Below are 23,199 nucleotides of genomic sequence, written 5' to 3' on the forward strand. Positions count from 1 at the left end.
CGACAGTTAAGCTGGCGTGGAAGATTTTCTAGCAAACCGGTTTCAAAATTAACTCTACTTCCGGTTTCTATTTTGTTGCTGGCTCTGTACACTGTTTCAGTGAACGATGTGAGGAGCAACAATTTCTTTTTTTATGTTTCACTACCGAAAATCGACAGTTAAGCTGGCGTGGACGATTTTCTAGCAAACCGGTTTCAAAATTAACTCTACTTCCGGTTTCTATTTTGTTGCTGGCTCTGTACACTGTGCCGGTGAACGATGTGAGGAGCAACAAATTTTTTTTTTATGTTTCACTACCGAAAATCGACAGTTAAGCTGGCGTGGACGATTTTCTAGCAAACCGGTTTCAAAATTAACTCTACTTCCGGTTTCTATTTTGTTGCTGGCTCTGTACACTGTGCCAGTGAACGATGTGACGAGCAACAAATTTTTTTTTATGTTTCACTACCGAAAATCGACAGTTAAGCTGGCGTGGACGATTTTCTAGCAAACCGGTTTCAAAATTAACTCTACTTCCGGTTTCTATTTTGTTGCTGGCTCTGTACACTGTGCCGGTGAACAATGTGAGGAGCAACAAATTTTTTTTTTATGTTTCACTACCGAAAATCGACAGTTAAGCTGGCGTGGACGATTTTCTAGCAAACCGGTTTCAAAATTAACTCTACTTCCGGTTTCTATTTTGTTGCTGGCTCTGTACACTGTGCCGGTGAACGATGTGAGGAGCAACAAATTTTTTTTTTATGTTTCACTACCGAAAATCGACAGTTAAGCTGGCGTGGACGATTTTCTAGCAAACCGGTTTCAAAATTAACTCTACTTCCGGTTTCTATTTTGTTGCTGGCTCTGTACACTGTGCCAGTGAACGATGTGAGGAGCAACAAATTTTTTTTTATGTTTCACTACCGAAAATCGACAGTTAAGCTGGCGTGGACGATTTTCTAGCAAACCGGTTTCAAAATTAACTCTACCTCCGGTTTCTATTTTGTTGCTGGCTCTGTTCACTGTGCCAGTGAACGATGTGAGGAGCAACAAATTTTTTTTTATGTTTCACTACCGAATATCGACAGTTAAGTTGGCGTGGACGATTTTCGAGCAAACCGGTTTCAAAATTAACTCTACTTCCGGTTTCTATTTTGTTGCTGGCTCTGTACACTTTGCCAGTGAACGATGTGAGGAGCAACAATTTTTTTTTTATGTTTCACTACCGAAAATCGACAATTGAGTTGACGTGGCCAGTGTTATTTTTGGCGCCAATGAAAAAAATTCAAAATTTTCACTGTTTTTATGCAGCAACAAATTAGCAACAAATTCATCTGCATTTTTGCAACGATCCATCCCTTTTTCCGATTTCTGCACGCTACCTTAACGTTAAGCTAGAACTGTTGCTGATTTTCAGCGAACGGGTTGAGCAACAAAATCGTCATTATAGCAACTAATTAGCAACAAATAAGCAACAAATTCTGGTGTTGTTTTTTTTTAATTTCGCTAATTTTTCATCGCCAGCTTTACGTACCTGAATATTTTTACTTACCTACGTACTGCCTACTGGCTACTGGTATTGTAAACGCGTACTGAAATATGTTTATAAAAAGTTAAGGTCTTTTGATAAACCGTAAACGTGCTTTTCCACCAATAATGTGCGAGGATATTATTGTGCGATACTATATTATAGTATAGCCGATACTATTGGTTGTTTACAAACATATTCCTCGCTACGCATCCTCGCTCATTATTGGAGAAAAAACACCCTAACTAGATGAAAATTTCATGCGAAAAAAATACAAACATCTTTTAAAAAATATTAAGATACCTATCATAACAATATGACTTGATGTTAAGTATAATTATTATAGTAAAACAGCAAAAATAAAAACGTTAGATACATCTAAAATATTATGATGTCATATAAAACTAGATTGCAATTAAGCCCTTTGAGGTATCCGAATAGGAAATGTTCATTATCGGATATCGCAATTAAGTGTATTTAATCTGGTTTTCTTGAGATATAAATTTGATAAGCAAGTTGTCCTATCGTATTGCTCATTAATGCTTAAACATTTTTAATACGACTAATAGGCGTCAGAAATGTCATATTCATTGATGTTATTATTAAAACAGGCTTAATAGCTTTAAGTTTTTTGTTTTATTTACCATAAACGATCCTGTCAAAGCATGAGTACTTTGTGTAATCAATTATTTTATTATTATTATCCCACCGGCCACCCCAACCCGGGCGTAACCGAGACGAACGGCTTGTTTTCAATAGATATAGAAATAAGCACTATTTCTTTTTAATTTTAATCACTAATCAATATTGCTCGTTAGCAGTTTTCAGAAAATATCTATAAAAATGATGATGCCTTTTTATCCATAAATAGAGCACGCCCAATAAATAATGAAATAATTACAAGCTTATTTCGCTGCATCCTTTTAATAACTAGATAAAGTCATTTTAATCGTATTACTAACGATCGACGTTCATATTACAAGCCTTCATATTCTCTATATCAATAATTATCAACACTTCAATTTTTCAAACACCCATTACGCTACCTATTACAAGTTAAGATAAGGAAGATTGATACTATAACCACAGAGTTACATTATTAACACCCTGTCAGTGAAGGAACGACGGACAAACATTACGTATTGAATTCAATTTACACGTCATTATTCTTGTCTCGTGGTATGGAGTATTTATTTGCATATTTTTGCATAGTTAGTACTGAGGTGGCGATATATCAATTTGAGTGACACACGACAGATATTCAAGTAAATTAACGCCTTTACACAATACCGATTTAGATGGAAATTGCATTTTTAAAACATAAGTGCTGGCCTTAATGCTCTATCTCATAGCGTCCTATCAAAGCATATCTATAAAAAGAGTTTTGCATTCCTTTATTTTTTTTGCGTCGTATATTATTAAAGTATTGAATGCTTCGAACGAAGACAGGACAATAATAATGACATCCTTAGGACTTAGGAGTTTACAATTCCGCCCATGATACGCCTAATTGTATAACCATTTGAGGGCTTTAAATAATTACTTCAATTACAGTCAAGACTGGTTTCAGCATTCCATTTTGCCTAACAGTGGTCACCTAGAGATTTATGGTGTTGATACCTTTCCTCCCACAGGCTGTCTGACAATTTATCTTACTCTGCGTTGGACATTAGCAGATGGGTATTTGTGTGGTCGGTGAACTATCAGCAATTACCGGCAAATCGGTTTAGCTTACAAAAGGAGTTATGAAACAGTATATCAAATATTCCTTCCTACTGCATATGGTCAAAGATTACTGTATGCATAATATTTTCTCGTATTCCGCTGTTATCATTCGTTATACCATAAACCATAAGCACACTAGTTAATAGTTTCTTGTGCTTGGAGACACACCGGAAGATAGATTAAAAATAAATGACCTAGTCATTAAATTATTAAATAATAGATAAACCTAATATGCTGTCTTTTTGTCTTTTCAGATACAACCATGGGCTGTTCGAGGCTATTAATCAAGTTGGTGTTCCTGGGCTTAGTACTTCACACACAAAGTGCGCCGTCAAGACGATCACGAGATGCAACTCTTCCAGAAGAAACAAGTACAAGCCGACACAGTAAATTGCAAGAGAAATTTAAAGAAACTACAACAACAGAAGCACCTACACCCAATAACAGACGCAACAAGGCATTAAACTTATTTGGCTACTTTCCTTCTTACTTGTCATCGGGCTTAGATTACAACGAAGATGATGATGATGACGTCACTTTTTCTGTAAATGATGACAATTTCGACGATGATGATTTATCACGTACCATTCCTTCAAGACGTCGACAGCAGAATAAGAAGAAAAACGGAAATGGAGAATCTTTTCCCAATGATAACATCAACTCTCTCCAGTATGACAACTCTCCCATCTTCTATATCAGGTTGCCCCCAACTCCTTACATGTTTGTACCAGGATTAGGTTATGTATCGCAGCCTCCTAGTATTGGCCCACCGATGCCTCCGATGATGCCACAGAATATCCCATCCCAAGTGTCTGATCCTTTCATTAACTTGCCTTTAGACTTCGTATCGAATGGAAAACCCACAGGAGTTTATCAATGGAGTGGCGCTCCTACTTTCCCACAGATGCCTATGGACCCCTATGGATTTGGCGGACCTCAACAACTAATGCCTTCTGGATCTCGCCCCAGCTACAATGCCCCATCGTATTCAAAACCGAAACCAAAACCAGCTCCAAACAATTCTAAGATCACAAACTTAAAGGGTCCGTACGTATTTAACGGGAAGCCTGGCGATAGCGTTTACGTGCTACGAGACACTTACAACTCTATTTATTCGGATGCTCTTCAGAATTTCTATCCTTAAGCTTTTGTTTATTGGTACATGAAGTTAAATGGCTCGTATCGAGCTCACATTACTTTGGAGTCTGATGAGATATTAATGTGTAATAGCGACATAACATTATATAGTCGTAAGAAGGTTGTAAACGTTTGCGACAAGGGCCGTTCCTTGTTCACGAATTTAAAAAAACAATTGCTTAGTTGTATTTGGACTAAATGATTGATATTTATCTATAGGTTCGAACGAAAATTTGAACATAATTTTTGAATAACGCTGACCTAGGTTGAGAAGAAATACGCCTGTTTATATAGTACTACAATAAGAAGGTACTATGAATTGTTATAGTCATCTAGTAACATTTATTATGTGTATAATTTATTATAAAAGTTCTTAGAACACATACTTTGTCATCATATTTACTATATAAGTAATTTAATGTAATTCTAGTTTTTTCTTCTTAATATAGGTTATCACTTATCACATATCGATATCGATGTAATCAACAATATAGGAGATTATTAATTTAGTAACTGTCTTAAGTAATTTTGAGTCAGAGTAAGGAATACATAGTTTTTTTTTAGTATTAGATAGTATTTATAATTTATTTTATCAAATTTACTTCGATGTAATAATAAACGTTCTAATTTATTTTTTATAATATAAGACGTAGGTACAAAACTATGCTCAAAATAAATGCGTGCTAAATCCGTCCCTTATTATACAACTAAGAATAATGCATTTTGCTAATAATTTATTTAATTTAAGACTAAGTAATAAGTATCTACCCTACGTTAAGGTTCACATTATTTACCTATTTATGTGATAGATAACAATTAACATCTACTAACTAAGGCTCTCGTTTGTAATATTCATAATATGAAATGAAAATAAATCCGAAAATAAGTACGATCAGATAAAAATAACACAAACTTTTGTACTTAAGTAAAATTTCGGCAAAATTTTTAATTATAGCGTACCTAAGTATATTGACTGAAAAAATGTATTTCGATTCAATTTTTGTGTATTTACCTTAAATAATTGTATTAAAATCTTCTTAATAAAAACGATATGAAAACATGCTTTCACTTATTTTCCTCATTCCTCAATCTAATAAAAATAGTGTTGTTGTGGTAAGTAATTCACTAATTCCCATATAAGCTTTCCAATTTTGTAGTAAATTATCTACACTCTAGTGACTCTACATAGGTAGCCTATATTAATCTACATGCACATAATTGTATAATTAAACCTACTTTAACGTTGATAAAAATCACATTAATTATTCGGATTTATTATTAATTACTTTTATAGCATTCAAATGCTTTCTATTTGAGAAATTAGTGAAGAATAGAAAAAATACAGGCAAGGCGAAAGACGCGGATTTAAATCCCGTTTCAAAATCCATTTTTTTCTATTCTTTAACCCTTAATAAGCCATGGGGATATTATTTTCCCACCTCGGCATTGCCCACAAATTAATTATTATTTTTTGTATTTTTAAAGATACGGTAAAATTTAAGGAACGCACCTTATGATAGATAGTTCCTTTAATTTTTTTCTAGCAACACATCTTTCTAAACGTCAACTGTCAATGTTAGTAAAATAACCTACGAAAGCTGTTACTTTGGGTTATTTTTTCTCATTCAAAAATGATGGGAAATTAATACCCTGTTATAGCCGTGCATGAAATCTTCAAGTGGGAATATATTTATCCCGTAAGGATACAAAGTAGTTATAAAAAATAAAAAGTTAAGTAAAGTAAAAAGTAATTAAAAAATTCATACATATTCAATAAATAATAAATTTAATGATGCATTTTTATTTTTTGTCCCTGTGTTAAAATCGACGAGTAAAGCCGCGGGCAAAAGCTAGTCAAGTGGGAGATTATTTCCCACATGTATGTTCATGGATAAAACTATTAGGTACCTACCCAATATTTTTTTTTTAATACTCAAGTCCTTAATCTCGATATAACCCCGTACTGATGTATTAAAATTAACTTGTTTGAAGTCATGGCCGATTAAGGGTTAAAAGTTAATTAAGTATATTGTATGTAAGGTAAAAAAATAAAATCCAAATATTATGCTGTAAGTAACCTCTACACATAGGCCAGCCATTAATATGTTTTTTTAAAGGAAGGATGCGTGCTATGGATTCACAAAAATAAAAATTGTATGCACAGATTGTATGTATAATTCAGAATAGCGATTAGCGCGCCATCTAGTTAAAAGTTTTAACATTAAACAATTCATATTATTATGATTATATTTTATTTAGAAATACCTGTGGAAATACCCTATTCCGTATTAATATGATAACAAAAAGTTTCATCAAAATCCGTCCAGTAGATTTTGTATAAAAGCCGGACAGCAAGCAGACACAAAAATACCAAAATTAATTCTATTAACTAGGTAGTGTTTCTTTTTTTGGTATTTCAATGTAACTAGGTAAGTACTTATAGAATTGATTAAAATAATTATGAAAATTAATAATTATGATGTACCATGCAGTAGGTACCATGCATACTCTACATCAGAGTCATATTTCCAGCTTGTATCCAGTCTCACAGATACTATAATATCAGAAAGTTATTAAAATTAAGAGGGAATATTTCCACTAACAAGCCACAACAAGCATTTTCATGTATTACGTTAACTTTAAAGTTTGAAAGTTTAAATATTTAAATTATTGTAAGTTGTAACTTATTTCTACACACCCACAGAACAGTGTTTTTAATGTTCTGTGTACACTCCATACTAATTTCAATAATTATTACAATATTATGATGATTTTCATTTATAATCTTGTAATAACCAAAGTTTGTTGTGTAGTCTGTTGACATTGTTGACAATGTCAGTGTCAGTTGTCAGCATCATCTGTATTCTGTAGGTACTGTCAAAAATGTCAAGATTACATTAAACTTTACAACAGGAAATGTAAAAATAACAAAATCATTAAAAATAAAATAAAAATCAAACAACACATGTGGCGTAGCGTGTTTATTGAATTCTTTTGTGTGAAATATAACATCATGAATCTGTTTAGTGACATTATGCTATTATAATAATGTGCTAATACGCAGTGCTATTCAGGAAATGAACTAAAAGTTCTCTGTTTCATTGCGATTCTTAATTTAAGTCATAAGTGTTGTGAATAATGTTTCGAAGTAGAAGTTGGTTTGGGGGTGGATGGGGTCGTCCTAAAAATCCCCATTCCTTGGAGAGATTAAAATATCTTCACAATATTTTATGTAAGAATACAACTGTATCTGAGAGCAATCGTGGTATTTTAGTGGAGTCCTTGAGGTGCATTGCCGAAATTTTAATATGGGGTGATCAAAATGATAGTTCTGTGTTCGAGTAAGTTTAATTTTATTTAAAATTGCTTTGAATATTGCTTGTTTTTCATTTTATTTCTTATGTGTAAAGAAAACAATCTTGTTGTATAAGTATGTTAAATGTTAATTATATTTCTGCTCTGTATGATTTGTAATACATTTCACATAAGTAATTAAGTAGAACTTACGAGTATATTCAAGTTGAAGTTTGTGGTAAAAAACATAAATCATACACTTTTTTTTTTCTTTACAGTTTTTTCCTAGAAAAGAACATGTTGTCATATTTCCTTAAAATAATGAGGCAAAAGTGTGGTGGATCTTCATATGTTTGTGTGCAGTTATTGCAGACTCTCAATATTCTATTTGAGAATATAAGAAATGAAACCTCTCTTTGTAAGTGTTACCATTGTTTATATTTATTCAAATTTCCTTATGACACCAAGAAAAATATGTCCCAACACTAAATATTATTATGAAAACAAAACAGTCCTGCTAATTTATGTTGCCTATGTCACTACCATGACCACCTCCTTGGTACAGTGGTTGACGAATGAGCGTAGTACCAGAGGGTCCTGGGTTCAATTCCCGGTGAAGACGAAGAAAAAAAAATGTCTCGGTCTGGTAGGATATAGAAGGTCCTCTTTGTCCATAAAGAAAATTGATCAGTGAAACGGATGTATAATGCATCTGTCCCTTACCCCACTAGAGGACATGGGACTTCACTTTTGTCACTACCATAATAATTGTAATGATTAAAACAACACCTCATTAGTCAAAATCCGTTCAGTGGTTTTGGTTGTAGGGCGTGCCTAAGAAATATAATTTATTGGTAAGTAGTTGGTATAGATAATGGATATATTTGTAGCTATTATCCATGAACTGTAGTCCGTTAAACAACAAATATAAATTTTGCCCTGTATTAATATTGATATTTGTTAATGATAACATAGAAAAAAAATCAGAATTATCCAATTTACTTTGATAAGAAGAATTTCCTAGATGAGTCATTAGTTGAACTTGATTTTCAATCCCATAAACATATTATATAGCGGAAGAGTATAAATAACTATTATATGATTTGTTGCGACTGTATAAGGTTTCATGTCATTAAGGGCAATAAATGCAGATTTTCTAACCTTACATGAGATTATCAAGAGGTAATAGAATAATCTTCTTATTCAATGTATTTGTTTCAAATACAATATTGATAAGGTCATTCTATTAACTGGTGATTTGTTGGCAGATCACACATTGTTTAGGTCTAAGGAAAAAGTTAAAATGAATTTTATGTAATTCTTGACCCTTAATTTACTTTGTATCTTATTATTTATAAAATAACATTGATCTAACTTAAAAATATGTTTGATGTTGGCACTTAAATTAGTAAAATATTTAGCACAAGGATCTAGAAATTTAAACTTGCATACATACAGAATCAGTGACTTCTTTAATAAATAAATGCAATTACTTTCAGATTATTTATTAAGCAACAACCATGTAAATTCCATTATTGTACATAAGTTTGATGTTTCTGACGAGGAAGTTATGGCATACTATATATCTTTCTTGAAAACTCTCAGCTTGAAACTAAATAATCATACCATTCACTTTTTCTATAATGAGGTAAGATATGAATACATTTCATAAAATTTGAATGTATTGTTGTATTTGTATACAACAAATATTATAATTATAAACTACTAGTGGTCCGCCCCGGCTTCACCCGTGGTACCTACATGTTTAAACTATCCTATCTCTCAAGTTGGATCGCACTGCACATGGTGTGCGAATTTTATTATAATCGGTTAAGTGGTTTAGGAGTCCATTGAGGACAAACATTGTGACACGAGATTTATATATATTAAGATTAAGATTAGTAAATGACATAAACTATTAATTGGAGCCATTATTATGCAATAGAATTGGAAATAATGTTTAATAGAATTGAAGTCTGAATGTTAAAAACAGGCTTATGTCAGAAAATGCTTGCTAATGTTTATTTCAATCAGTTCATTGAAAATTATTAATTACATATTTTTAAACATATGCCCATGTGCCGTAAGTTGCACAACAACATGCAATTAAGAAAAAAATACTAAGAATGTTGTGTTATTTCTTATTTCAGCATACAAAAGATTTTCCACTGTACACAGAAGCAATCAAATTCTTCAATCACCCAGAATCTATGGTTCGTATAGCTGTGCGGACTCTAACATTAAATGTGTATAGGGTACAAGACGCGAGTATGCTTCGTTTTATTAGAGATAGGTAAGTCTTCTATTGTTATGTATATTTTATAGATTTATATTGCCTAGAACCTTAATTTATGTTTTTAACCTACATACTTACTGCAAACATTTTTTTTGTTGAGATTATTTGTTGTGTTAGCTTCACATCAGGCGATTTTGTGGTCTACCTATATACATATAAAGTTAAAAAAAATTTTTTTTTCGATAAATACATATGTTGTAACAAAATTTTTTGATAGTCTAATAAGCGGGATTTAAAAAGTTATCACCTACAGAAATTAAGATTATTTTAATTCTCTAAGTGATAAATAATAGTCGTGTATTATGACTTCTTGATTACAATATGAATAATAACATCATTTAAACATAAACTAAGGTTAAATGTTGAACATTATCAAACATGCTATTATTTTTATTTTGTTGACATTTTCAGTTATAAAAAAAATAATTATAGTTTTTAATTTATTTTAAACACTACTTCAACACGCGCAAAATTTAACTTAAGACAAAGATCGAAGGATCGAAGGAAAGGCCTTTTAATTACTTCTGTTTTAATTGCAACTTGCAAGTAATTGTATGATCTCAATTTAATTGATGATTAAGTAATAATTATTTTGGTTATTTTTTTAGAACTGCAGCGCCATACTTCAGTAATCTAGTGTGGTTTATCGGTAAACACATATTGGAATTAGATGCTTGTGTCAGGAATGATGCTGAGTAAGTTTCACTACTATGGAGTTAATTAATGAGTAACATCTATAATTTATGGCCAAGATGTAATTCATAGTGCCTATAAAATTAAGAGAAGATTACTTCTTTTCAGCCATCAGTCACAACAGAAACTTGACGACTTAGTTGCAGAACATTTGGACCATCTGCATTACATTAACGATATTCTATGTCTCAATATCCCAGATTTAAATGATGTCCTCACTGAACATCTACTACACAAACTTCTCATACCTTTATATATTTATTCTTTAACCTCCGCGTCCATCAAACGTCCGACCACATCGTCACCATATAACAGAGACCACATACAAAGTATTGAAGTAATTACGCGCAATCTTGAAGCCATTCTATCCGGTAGGAGCACAGATGTGCCTCCTAGAATAAAATATCCCATACAAAAAATGGACTCCGAAGAAGATTCCAAGCCATCGGTATCTTGCGTCGTTTCCCTATTTCTTTTATCGCAAGTGTTCCTAATTATAACGCACGGCCCTATTGTCCACGCTCTGGCCTGGATTATTATACAATCTGATTTATCTATATTCGAAGACGGGGCGATGAAAATATTAGACTTGTATATCAGTAGTGCAAAGTCCAATGTCAAATTGGAGTTCTCGAAGCCCCAGTTGAGTTTAGAAAAAGCTTTGGAATGTACTACTTGCCATGATAGGGATTATACAACGCCAGAATATAGTGGCGCTAAAGCGTTCGGCTATGACACAGATCATTCCAGCTGTGACCTTGATCCTGAGCTAGTATCCACCTCTCTTCCGTCCACATCGCATATAAGCGAAACTTCGAGCATTGCTCACGATTCTACAGAGGATCTGGTCACGCAAATACATTCCCTAAAATCGCCTACTGGTAAGGAAAATATGCCCGATTCGCCTTTACCAGATTCTGGTATAGATTCGAACTCTTCTAAAACTGTATCTGAATTTAATAATATAACGGACGAGGAAAAACAAAAATTACTGGGTTCAATGCCAAGTACATCAACTGAAAAAGCCATGACATTAGAAGGTGTAATTGAAAAGGAGAGTAGAGATGTAGAGAAAAAGCCATTTTTGAAGACTGTTTTAGACTCTTTAGATTGCAGTGAGGACGATTACAAGGCATTATTTGCATTGTGTCTATTGTATGCTCTGATTAACAATAAAGGTAAGCTTCTACTGAAAAATCATAACTGATTTTTTTGCAAATTGTGCCAAGTATTAAGGTGTTTTAAATAATCACTAATTTTCTTAAAATTTTCACGCATCTTTGGTAAACCAGTCGGTAAGAACCATATAACTATAAGTGCTTTTTTGTTCCTTGCTCCTTTTATCTATTAAGGTTATTTTCAAATATAAATTAATTTTCAGGAGTGAGCAGTGAGCTCTTGGACACATTACTACGATCTGAACTAGACGATAGTGGTAAAGTTATAGTGGCCAATGAAAGTAGTCAAGAAGAAAGTAGTAGTACACAAGAAGGCACGCCTCAGCCGATAAAATCTAAAGACAGATTCAATGCTTTGTTAATATCCAAATTAATGTCGATAGCCCATCTTAGCTGCAAACCTGGTAAGATTACATTTGGAAATTTACGTTACTATTTCTTTTCCCATACCTATCTATACTTAATATATCTTTGAATCGTTTTGTGAATTTGGTGACAAAATTTAATTGAAGTACTACTAATAAGCTTTATTTTACTTTATCAATTCTATTATTCGTTTTTATATATAACTCGCGCGAGTTAACTTGACATCTGAAAAATGGTCCTGTCCCTTTCACTCCATTCTATTATCACGTGAGAGTGAAAGAGATGGGTATAGGTAGCAGGTCTCAAGTTGACTCGCGCGGGTTGTAGTTTTTAGGTATATAGTTGTTTTAATGATCAAAGTCAATTCCCTTACTTGTTTGCTAAAGATAGCCATGAAAGGGGTCGGGTATATAGCCACTTTAGAAATAAAGCCCCATATTCATATTTTTCAAAATCGTTTTTTTATTTGACACTTCACTCTACCCACATTAATTTCTCCCTTCCAGCGTCAAAAGTGCGTCTAGTAACATGCGAGTTAACAGTCCGTTTGCTCAAGATATCCATGGAGGGGTCGGGGGGTATAGCGAGCGCACGGCATCTAGCGGCCGCGGACAATCTAAGAGCAAGAGCCGCTGCGTTAGCGAGGAACTTTTATAAGTGTGACGATATATTCTTGGATATGTTTGAGGATGAGTAAGTTTTTAGTTATCTGATTTTTAATATAACTAGGGTTTACGGACTCACCACTCACTACAAATGAAGATTAATAAAATTTTAAATATTAAATTAATGATAAAATAAACATTGTGATTTTGTGTAACAGTTTATCCATACTAATATTATAAATGCGAAAGTAACTCTGTCTGTCTGTCTGTTACTCAATCACGCCTAAACTACTGAACCAATTTTCATTAAATTTGGTATGGAGATATTTTGATACCCGAGAAAGGACATAGGCTACTTTTTACCCCGGGAAAATGACGCAATCCCGGAAATCGCACGGGAACGGGAACTATGCGGGTATTTCTTTGACTGCGCGGGCGAAGCCGCGGTCGGAAACCTAGTTTTTTATATTTGTTGGATTTCCTTTTAAATTTAAGAAAGGCGTGAAGTAATCATTTCTAAAACCTACTTGGCAAATTAACAGTAACTCGTAAGAATCTCGCCTAACGGTTTATTTACAGGATATTATTTTAAGCAATATTTCCTTAATTCTGAAAATTTTTAAAGGTACTGTGAAATGAGTAAACGTCCGTTAAATGTGGAGTGGCTTTGTATGGATGCGGCTATATTGCTCCCTCCGACTAAAACGCCTATGTCTGGAATTGCCTTTGAGAAAAGACTACCAAGTGGCGAGGTAAATAAAATACTCTCCTAATTGAAAAAAATTAAAATTAATTTACATCTATTCGGTAATGGCTTTGAATTGGTTTCAAATTTCAATGTATATTTTTTAATCTCTGTCAGACCACATTATTTTGTGAAAATTTGATACAAAAAAATCTTCAAAATAAAATTTATATTATTGGACTTGTGTCATTTTCTATGCATTCATGTTAAGCCAGTAAAATATTTTCATACCTAATAATATATTATTAATTATTATATAAAAAAATCATTCCTTTAGATGGAGCGAGCTCGTCGTGCAATCCGGACGTTCTTCCTTATCCGAGATTTGTATCTAAAGCTGTCCGGAAAACAAGAAACTCAATTGCCTTTGGCTAATCATGCGCCGTTCGTGCAAGTTGGCAAAACTTTAGATCTCAGTGAGTGTCTATTAAATATTACTGCCTACTATATACAGGAATATGTTTGTTATTTTTATCTTAGAAATTCTGTAGCAATTATTATTATCCTTACTCAATAAAAATGTATATAGAGGTTCACAAAACAATGATGGTTCATAGATTTTTAGGTCAAATTGAAAATTTAAATTAAATTGGCATTATGACATACATACATATAAAAGTTTCAAAATAATTTTCATTAGATTTGTCCTTCAGTGAAATAGTAAAGTAGAAATCATCGTCATCCTATTATATGTGTTCCCAGTTCCCACTGTTGAGACATGGAGTTTTGACTTATGTTTTCTTTATCCATAATTTTAGTGAAAAAGAATCTAATTTGATGTTCCTGCATCCCTAAATTATAATTATTCTAATTCTAATACTCTTTCAGATGACTCCGACCTAATATCATGTGACATAATACAAAAAGACGGTACATGGCACCATCGATTCCTTGCCGTGGACAATATTCAGATAATACTAGTGGAGCCAGACAAACAGAAGTTAGGCTGGGGAGTAGCCAAATTGGTTGGCAGTTTGCAGGATTTAGAGGTTAGATCTATGTAAAAATAAGTTTAAGAAGGTTTAAAATGGTTTTTTTCTTGCAAATTATTTATAGGGGGACTTAATGTGGTCCAAAAACTGAATTACTTTCTCAAAAAAAAAAATGCGAAAAAATTGGAAACTTTTGGTGATAATTCACTTTTGAAGTGCAATTATTTACTAAATTAAACAGAAAAAAAAATCTCACGCATCCAGTCTAGTTTGTTAGATACGTTATTTGTAACGAAAACAATTATAAATAAGTAGTAATGACACTAAACGTATGGTTTTTTACTTTTTTTATTCGGTTGTTTTTTGTTCATTCATGGATATTATATAATTTTCAATGATCGAGCCTAAAATTTGTATTTTATAAGTCTAAAATTTTAAAGAATCAAAAAGTAGGTAAACAAATTATTCATTAATACCCAGATAACAGGCGACAAAGACGACCCAAGATGTCTACATCTAACCATTCATAAACCACGTGTTGGAGCCACTGGAGTATCTCCCCGTACCGTGTTACTGCGAGCTAAGTTTAAGTTCGATGATCATATACGGAGTATGGCGGCTAAGCAGAGGCTTACTAAGGTAGGATTAAAATTAGTAATATTGAGATTTGAAAGGTTGGGAAAATCTATTCTCTAATGGGCAAAAAAACATTGGTAAAATACACAATTTTAAAGGTCAAAGGTCCCATTTCCACGTTGATTGTTGAAATGTTAAGTAAGCATACAGTATTTTTTTACCTTTTATGTTGCGATAATTCAAAATTTTTAGGAATTAGTTACACAGAGGTAGGATAAAAGGAACTCCTTAAATAAAATGACAAATAATGAACAATTTATTTATTCCCAGGGCCGTACAAAATCCCGCCAAAAGAAGATGCAACAGATCGGCCGGCTTCTAGAAGTTTCTGGAATATCAGCGCCCACTATGGCGCCGCGACACCGACCACTATTCGCTAGACCCTCTTTGACCACTGTTCGGAGACATTCGGGTAAACTGATTACATATTATAAGAATATTATTCAAATATAGACCATATATAGCCGAGGTGTCAAGCTTTAGGTTAGCTCTAGGTTAAATAGCGACGATAATTCAAAAACATGAGGCTTGGTCAGATAAAAAAAATCTTCCGTCCTGAAAAACTTGTAGTTTATTAAAGCAGTAAAATATTAAGAATAATAATTAATTCCCATTTCCCCATATTTTGTGGATGCATGCCAAATCAATCAATGATACTTTCTTAATATATCTAATTGCTATAAAAACTAAAATGAGGTCGTAATAATTTGAAAAAAAAAGAAACGATTGTACCAGATAAATATAAGTAATGCCGTAATGCAGTAATATAAATAATAATATAATTTTGCAGGTATAGAAGGCGATGATGCAGAAAGAAGATTGCGTCGTCCAAGTGGGCACGTTCTTAAAGATGGTATTGTGGTCTATCGAGAACGGACTACCACCAGCAGAGAGAGGTATGTTAAATATTTAATAGACAAATATACTTAAACTAAAAAATAACAAGCTGGAAAGTTAAAAATGACGTATGTATTTCAGGATTTCACAAAATCAAACTCTTACGGGGTTAAAATGGTTGGCAAAGTGTGTATTGTTTTTTTTTTTGATGTCATGCTCATTTGGAATTTCGCATTTATATTGTGATCTCATTTAAATATTAGTTCTTGAACGAAGTCACGAAATCAGCTAGTATATATGAGTGTTTAGGAAATAAAAGCTTTTTAAACGCTTTTTATTGATTGAACATACGCATCGATGTATCTCCTATGTGGTCGTCCTTTTTGTGTATGTGTCGTTTCGAACGTTTTGTTGGGAGTTTCGCTACTGTTTGTATTCTGCTACTGTGTTAAATATATTAAACGGATTTCGAATATTGCAGTAGTGTGTCACGTGGTAGCAGTGGGCGTGGCGGGTCAAGAGAGGGTTCGCCCCGTGCGAGGGATGAAGAAATACCGCTAGAGAACATACAGCGAGCGGCTGTTGTTGTACCACAGGTTGGGGTTCAATTTATTATTGACTAGCTTTCCGCCCGCGGCTTCGCCCGCGTTTTCAAAGAAAAACCCGTTCCCGTAGGATTTCCGGGATAAAACCTATTCTATGTCCTTTCTCGGGTATCAAAACATCTCTATACCAAATTTCATGCAAATTGGTTCAGTAGTTAAGGCGTGATTGAGTAACAGACAGACAGACAGAGTTACTTTCGCATTTATAATATTAGTATGGATTAAGTTACCTTTATAGGCATTATTTGATAGTATATGCAATTAATAGATTTTGAACAGTTTTACGTTAGATATTGTACCTTTAAAGAAGTTTTTATAGGATAAACTTGTATATTTCATACCAAAATGAAAGCGATAATCAGTAACCTTCGTTAGGTATTATGTATAGGTAGTTATCACTATAATCTGAATATGTTTTTTTAATATTATTTATGGATTTTTTATCAATCAACAGATTAAATGAACCTTATAAAAATAAGCAGTTAGAAATTGAATATAGCAACACATTAGCGCTTTTGTGTTCGTTTTATTTTAATATTTTAAATTTTTAACTTGTTCGGACTACTTAGTTACTATTTATTTCGATTTAAACTTCAAATGTTTTAATATTAAATAATTTTGATACAATTCTATAAAAAGTTTCATATTATATAACATATATTTCAGAATGTCCCAAGCACATCGCAAGCCCCTCGAGTGTCCCGAACCTCATCAGAAGAAACTTCCTTCATTTCGGGTGAGCCGAGACCCAAAAGGAAAGGCATTATAGAGACCATTTGATATTAGCTACATACTAGAAAATAAATGAATATGGAAAAACTAAGAAAAGATCGCGCTTTTCAATGTTTTTTGGGAAAGTCTCAAAAATTTTAGTAGAAATTCAAGTTCGGTCGGAAATAAAATGCGTGGCGTTAATATAGATTAATTACGTAAATAAATTTAATGTTAAATAGTATAATAATTTTACTGGCTGTTATGTGAAACATATTCGGAAAAATATTACCTAAAAATTATTATTAACATATAAATAATAGCTACTATATTAGAAGATTTAACTAAGTAACTAATTGTGAAAAAAATTCCAAAAGTAAAAAGCGGTTCCATTGTATTGTGACGTCATAGACAAAATTACTCGCTTGTTTTTAAAACGAATGAAGCCTGGTTAATGACTTAGGGCCGATTTTTCAATGCTTGGATAAAACTTATTCGTCGAATAATGTATAAAACTACCATTTTAAAAACGTATTCTAATTGCCCGTATTTGACAGTTTCCGTGACATTTTAATATTATCGTGTAATACTTTATTGGACGGATAAGTTTTATCCAAGCATTGAAAAATCGGCCCTAAATAGTAAAAACAGTTACAGCCTAATAACCGTTTCGTATGGTATAGACTTATGTATATTTTTAATACACATTTTAAATAATTAATAAATGATGTAATTGTAATAGTTCACATTTAATAATAAAATCTTCACATACTTTCCTCACTATAACACTTTCACCTCAGTGTCTTCCTCCATTCAAATTAAGTAGTAAATTAAAAATATATAAAAATTGTTCATTGATATGCCATTTCGCTCGCACTTGAGCGTTAATACTCGTGCTATCCCACTCGCACTTGTGGATACTATGACAATTCTGATTTTACTAGTAATTATTTTCATAAGTTACAATATTTTTCATAGTTTGTTTTATCGAACTCATATCATATCCGCAGCTATAGTTTTGTTAGAAAAAGGTATACTCTCTCTGTCTTTATAAATATAGTTTTAATGCATTCATATCAATAAAAGCTAATGTTAATATCGAAATGTTGCCAGTAGTACAATTTTTTTTTTAATTTCTACTATGATTGATGAAGACAATCATTTTAATTGACTATAACTATAATTTCATCATTAAAGATGTGTTTGTGAAAACGGGTCTTGTCTTAACAAGATTATTTTCTGTAATTCGGAGTAAAACGTCGAAGGAAAACCGTCTCCTTTATTTCTTTATTCAAGAAAATATTCAATACTCTTGTGGAAAGGATAATTATCAATTCATGGAAAAAATTAAAATCGCATAGTAATGTGATATAAGTTAAAATATAAACAATATTATTGCTTCCAAATTATGTTATTTCATAAGTTTGTCGGCTGAGCTGGCCTTTAGGTTGTGGTGCTACAAAATTAGGATTATTTTCATTTATAATTATTTTAGTTTAATAAATGGGTATTTATAAAATAATGATTTGCTTTTTCAACTAACTATTTGTATCAGTATTTGATGTCAGTGGGCAATGTATATATTTAATTTTTTAGCTTTGTGATTTGAAGTAAGTTCCTGGGCTTCGTGTTTAGTTACCTTTTTTTTGGTCTAAATTTTATTCGTGTATTCTTTTTTCTTTAATATTTCAATAAGTATAAGCCTTTTTCTTTCTCTCTTATCTTTTTTTATGTTCTTCTATATACGTAAATTTAAAGTGTGGAGCAACAATTTCATTACTGTATTCTGTTCATCAAGTATTATAATGGCTCATCAAATAGATTTATTTCAAATCAGATTACCTAGACAGGTTTAATTATCAGTAACTACGTTTCATTAAATAACCAACAAATGTTAATAATAATTATTGTCATCAAATGTTCTATTTTAGTCGTGATTTATTTAACTACAACAGCAATTGATTTTAATGTGTATTGTGTATTTTTTTTATATTAGCACCAATTGTGTATTACAATACAAAGGTTGTTTTTAGTTTTTGTTTTATATTTTAATATTATTTTGTAAAGAATACACATTGATCTCATTGGAAATATTGTGAAATTTCGCACTCATGTATACTTCCAAAAAAACCATTCATTTATTGTATTCTCAATAAGTGCATGATATTAAAATATAAAATGTCTACAAACGTACCTTGTCACTTGATCTATTAGAATTTAGAATCATCAGTAAGTACCTATTAGAAAAAATTTCATATACTTCTCCGTAGTTAAGAAATTTCTTGGTCCATTAATATAGTTATTAGATTATATTCATAGTTGTATGTAAACTTTTCATCATTGGTGTATTTTTATATAAATAATTTAACTTGATGTGTCAAAATGTAACGGTTTTGGATGTATTTCGTATGGTATTGTCATGTTGTGATTTTTATTTAAGTTTTGCAATAATGTAAATATGTAATAGATATGTACTTGGTATTAGTTGGAAAATATATGACATGTTATGATAATTTGTTGTTTTATTATAAATATTTTCACCCAACACACAATCAATATATTCAGACCACACGTACTCTAATATTAATTAGATTTATGAATGTTTTATGTTACACGCATTTTTTCGGTAAAAATGTGTAAGAAGTTAAGAGCAAAAAGTTCATCCAAGCATCTAGTAGGTAACAGAATTTTTTTCCTAAGAGAAATTATTTTTAAAACTTATAACTTCATGCATGGCGTTGATGACACAAAAGGGTTAAAAAATAAAACATGATGCTTTTTCGTCTAATTTATTGATTAATCATCTGCTCTATACACATGATATGCACCAATGCTTATAAATTATACAAACGATAAGGGGTAATCACAAACAAACGTACTGTCATATAAAACTGGTAACCTTGAGCTTTGCCAAACATTTAACTAAATATAAACATTCAATACCGCTTCAATAAACTTCACATATTCAACATTAAATCACAGTTCAATCAACACGATTTCATTGCACCGTCAGTACTTACTGCGTTCGCAGTTCATTGAAATACGAAGGATAGAAATACAAAGTCTAATAAAAGTATTCAGAAAGAAAGAAGAATAAAGGTGCGCGTACATTGGGACGAGCTGAGCGGCGACAAGATGCGTTATTATTGTGTATGTCGCTTGTCGTGAACGGAGCTCAGCGTGTGTTTGTAATTACAGATTATGTTAAGAAACTAATTAAAATAGTTTCACACACACGTACCTATCTATTCTCAAACGAAGCAAAACTCGTATTATGGCGATTTAAACTAATACACATACACATTTCGATATTATGTTATATTTCGATACTTTAATCATGTTCATGTTTCTTTTTTTTTTGTTAATATCCGTACATAATTTTTAATGGCCAGACTCTAGAAGAACAGTGAAAGTTTGTAGGTATCATGGGTAGTCATCGTCATCAGTCCATATTTATACACCTGATAAAACACTCTATGATTATTTATAAATTAAATCCTTATAGACAGTTACCGCTCGGCTCGCTGCAATGTACGCGCACCAGTATATAGCATAGAGCATCGACATATAGATTAGTTCACATTCTTACATTGAGATTCAATATATTACATTTGATTGCAAAGTCGCTTAATATAGTCACACGTAAACTAGCAGTTTAAAATATGATAGTCGTATTGCCGAAGGATTTATATTATTATCAGTTACGGATAGCGAACTCTTAAAATATCATACATGTTACTTAGAACTATTGGAAACGATAGCTTGTGAAAATTACAAATAAATAAACGATTGTATGTAACCAGGAATGACATTCGTAGTTTTATATCGATTCCATAAACAAAGAGTTGGCAACCCTAACATTAAAACATAGGTATATTAATAATAATCTGTTTATAATTTGATTAAGATGTTTAACATTAAATAAACAGTACTTAAGGTCCAGTACTAAATTATACCTAATCTTAAACAAATCACTTATCATATTGAACATCATTATTTTGGTCTGCGCAACTTATATGTACCTACTAGGATGTTACAGCCTTACCAAGCCGTATTTTACATGTAGTATATAAACATACATTAATATTATTACTATTTTCATTATTGCTATTGCCTTCGAACGATAAAGCTCTGTACATAAAATAAATACAACTTAGATATAATAGCAATTTCAAGTTTACAAGCTACTTAAGTTTACAAGTTACTGTATTTCTTCATTATTATTATTTAATATTCAATTCTATTCTTGCGTGTATTAGGCCGAAGTTTTTATACACGTGAATTTATAAGAAGCTAAGCACATCCTAGTAATGGCAGAATTATCTAACTAAGCATTTGGAAGCACATGCTTGTTTTGCTAGAACCTGAAGTACTTGGAAAATTAATTCATGAATGAAATCATATATTCAACTCATATATGACGTGGATAATGTGATACCATCGTCCATCATACTTAGAGATATTATTCTTTTCGTATGGATGGAAGTGTAATTATTTCATAGCTATGACGAAGATTTGTGTACTTAGGTTAATGCATACGAATGAGAAGATTTATTATAGCGTTCTGTATTTGAAGTAAATAATGTACACGTAAAAACTGTTTAAATTTGGATGGAGGTGGAGGTGGGGGAGGTGTGCACATAATGCATAGTCACAGTACCTCAGGTTTTAGAATATAACTCCTTTTATTAAATAAATAATATACGAATTTCTACTGCGTTCTAGAAAAGGAACTCATGGATGGTGATGTAATCGTAATGAGAGGCGATCGATTGTTATTAGGTAGGTATGTAATTATTTATGTTTGCAATTTTTTTATAATTTCTTTATAAATGTCGCATAATCTATCTTATCACAAAAATAAGGTGCAGATTAAAAAATTACAAAGGTACACTGCATCGTAACGCTGATAAAAATGTGGATAGGTAAATATTTTTCTTTGTTAAATGTCGAATATTCTTTACAAATAAGAAGACTGTATAATCTGTGAGAAAACTGTGTATTCGAAACGTTAACAACTAGAGCCGGAAAGTGCAATATACTCTCAGAAATATTTAATCTGTTAAAATATAAAAGGTATAAGTATATAATAATTTCGAATGAAGTATGAAAGATAAGCTCCGATTTCATTCCGGCTCCATACGATATAGAAAATTTTGCTGGTAGACAAATATAATATTTAAATCACCCTGTCACCAGAATATGTGCGCTTAAATATTAAAAACAATTTATAAATAGGATAGAACTATGTGAAAATAAATATGGGAAGTATGAGATGAGGTGGTTATATACACAACGCTGTTACAAGCCACCTGTAAATCTAAATAAAGCTCATGTTTTTCCTTAACGTCTATGTAGGTGGCTACATTTTTCAATGTTAACGAAATAGTTTCACTTGTTATCTCTATAATATAAATGTCCATGCGTTTTCGTTTTAAACTTCTGATGGCGTATAATAATAATAAATATACAATTATCAAAGAGAGGTGGAAATACTATAGCTTCGAATACGTTTTTTAATTCCTCAGGCAAATCACTGTTGTTTTTAAATATTCGTAACAAATTATAAGTCAAGAAATAATATTGTCAGTGCAATCAATATTTAAGTTCCTTGGATACGAACGTTGTTTTATATTATGCGTATTAAATGTTTTCAAAGAAGCGGAACTTCAAATCCTATGCGAAAAATAATTTAAGTAATTGACAATTCTTAGATTTAAATAATACAAAATAACTATACATTTTTCATCTGATTACAAATTTATAATTGACAAAACTAATCAAAAAATTTCATTTTATAATAAGATTTTTTTTCGCCTCTACAACTCCGAAGCCAGAGTCCATAAAAGTACGTTCTAGTTAAAACCTGCAGATATACAATTGATTTCACTACGAAAGGTGCAAATATTTCTAAAATATATTATATAGTATA

General features: G+C 31.8%; 2 protein-coding genes across 4 annotated transcripts in view; both read left to right on the top strand.

Annotated features, from left to right (window-relative positions):
- LOC149906667 (uncharacterized) overlaps positions 1–5,429 on the top strand; it is a 60,598-nt gene extending 55,169 nt beyond the window's left edge. For all 3 annotated transcript variants that reach the window (XM_090104833.1, XM_090104834.1, XM_090104835.1), the window contains one exon: positions 3,487–5,429. In XM_090104833.1, the coding sequence (XP_089960959.1) occupies positions 3,495–4,376 (882 nt within the window). In that variant the 5' untranslated portion in view covers positions 3,487–3,494 and the 3' untranslated portion in view covers positions 4,377–5,429. The remainder of the gene's footprint in view (positions 1–3,486) is intronic.
- A 1,812-nt stretch (positions 5,430–7,241) lies between these two features.
- Positions 7,242–17,381, top strand: ema (C-type lectin domain containing ema). The gene is made up of 16 exons (XM_090104837.1): positions 7,242–7,710; positions 7,942–8,081; positions 9,163–9,311; positions 9,814–9,956; positions 10,568–10,654; positions 10,761–11,830; positions 12,034–12,234; positions 12,703–12,889; positions 13,427–13,553; positions 13,824–13,962; positions 14,375–14,535; positions 14,959–15,117; positions 15,385–15,526; positions 15,905–16,010; positions 16,433–16,547; positions 17,223–17,381. Exons 1-16 carry the CDS (start codon positions 7,508–7,510, stop codon positions 17,334–17,336), a joined length of 3,243 nt encoding a protein of 1,080 aa, XP_089960963.1. The 5' UTR covers positions 7,242–7,507; the 3' UTR covers positions 17,337–17,381.
- The last annotated feature ends 5,818 nt before the right edge of the window (positions 17,382–23,199 follow it).

This window comes from Colias eurytheme, chromosome 8 (assembly GCF_061535395.1).
Source record: "Colias eurytheme isolate Ceu_HAF_F1 chromosome 8, ilColEury1 Martin Lab GWU primary, whole genome shotgun sequence".
In the NCBI taxonomy this organism is placed as follows: domain Eukaryota; kingdom Metazoa; phylum Arthropoda; class Insecta; order Lepidoptera; family Pieridae; genus Colias; species Colias eurytheme.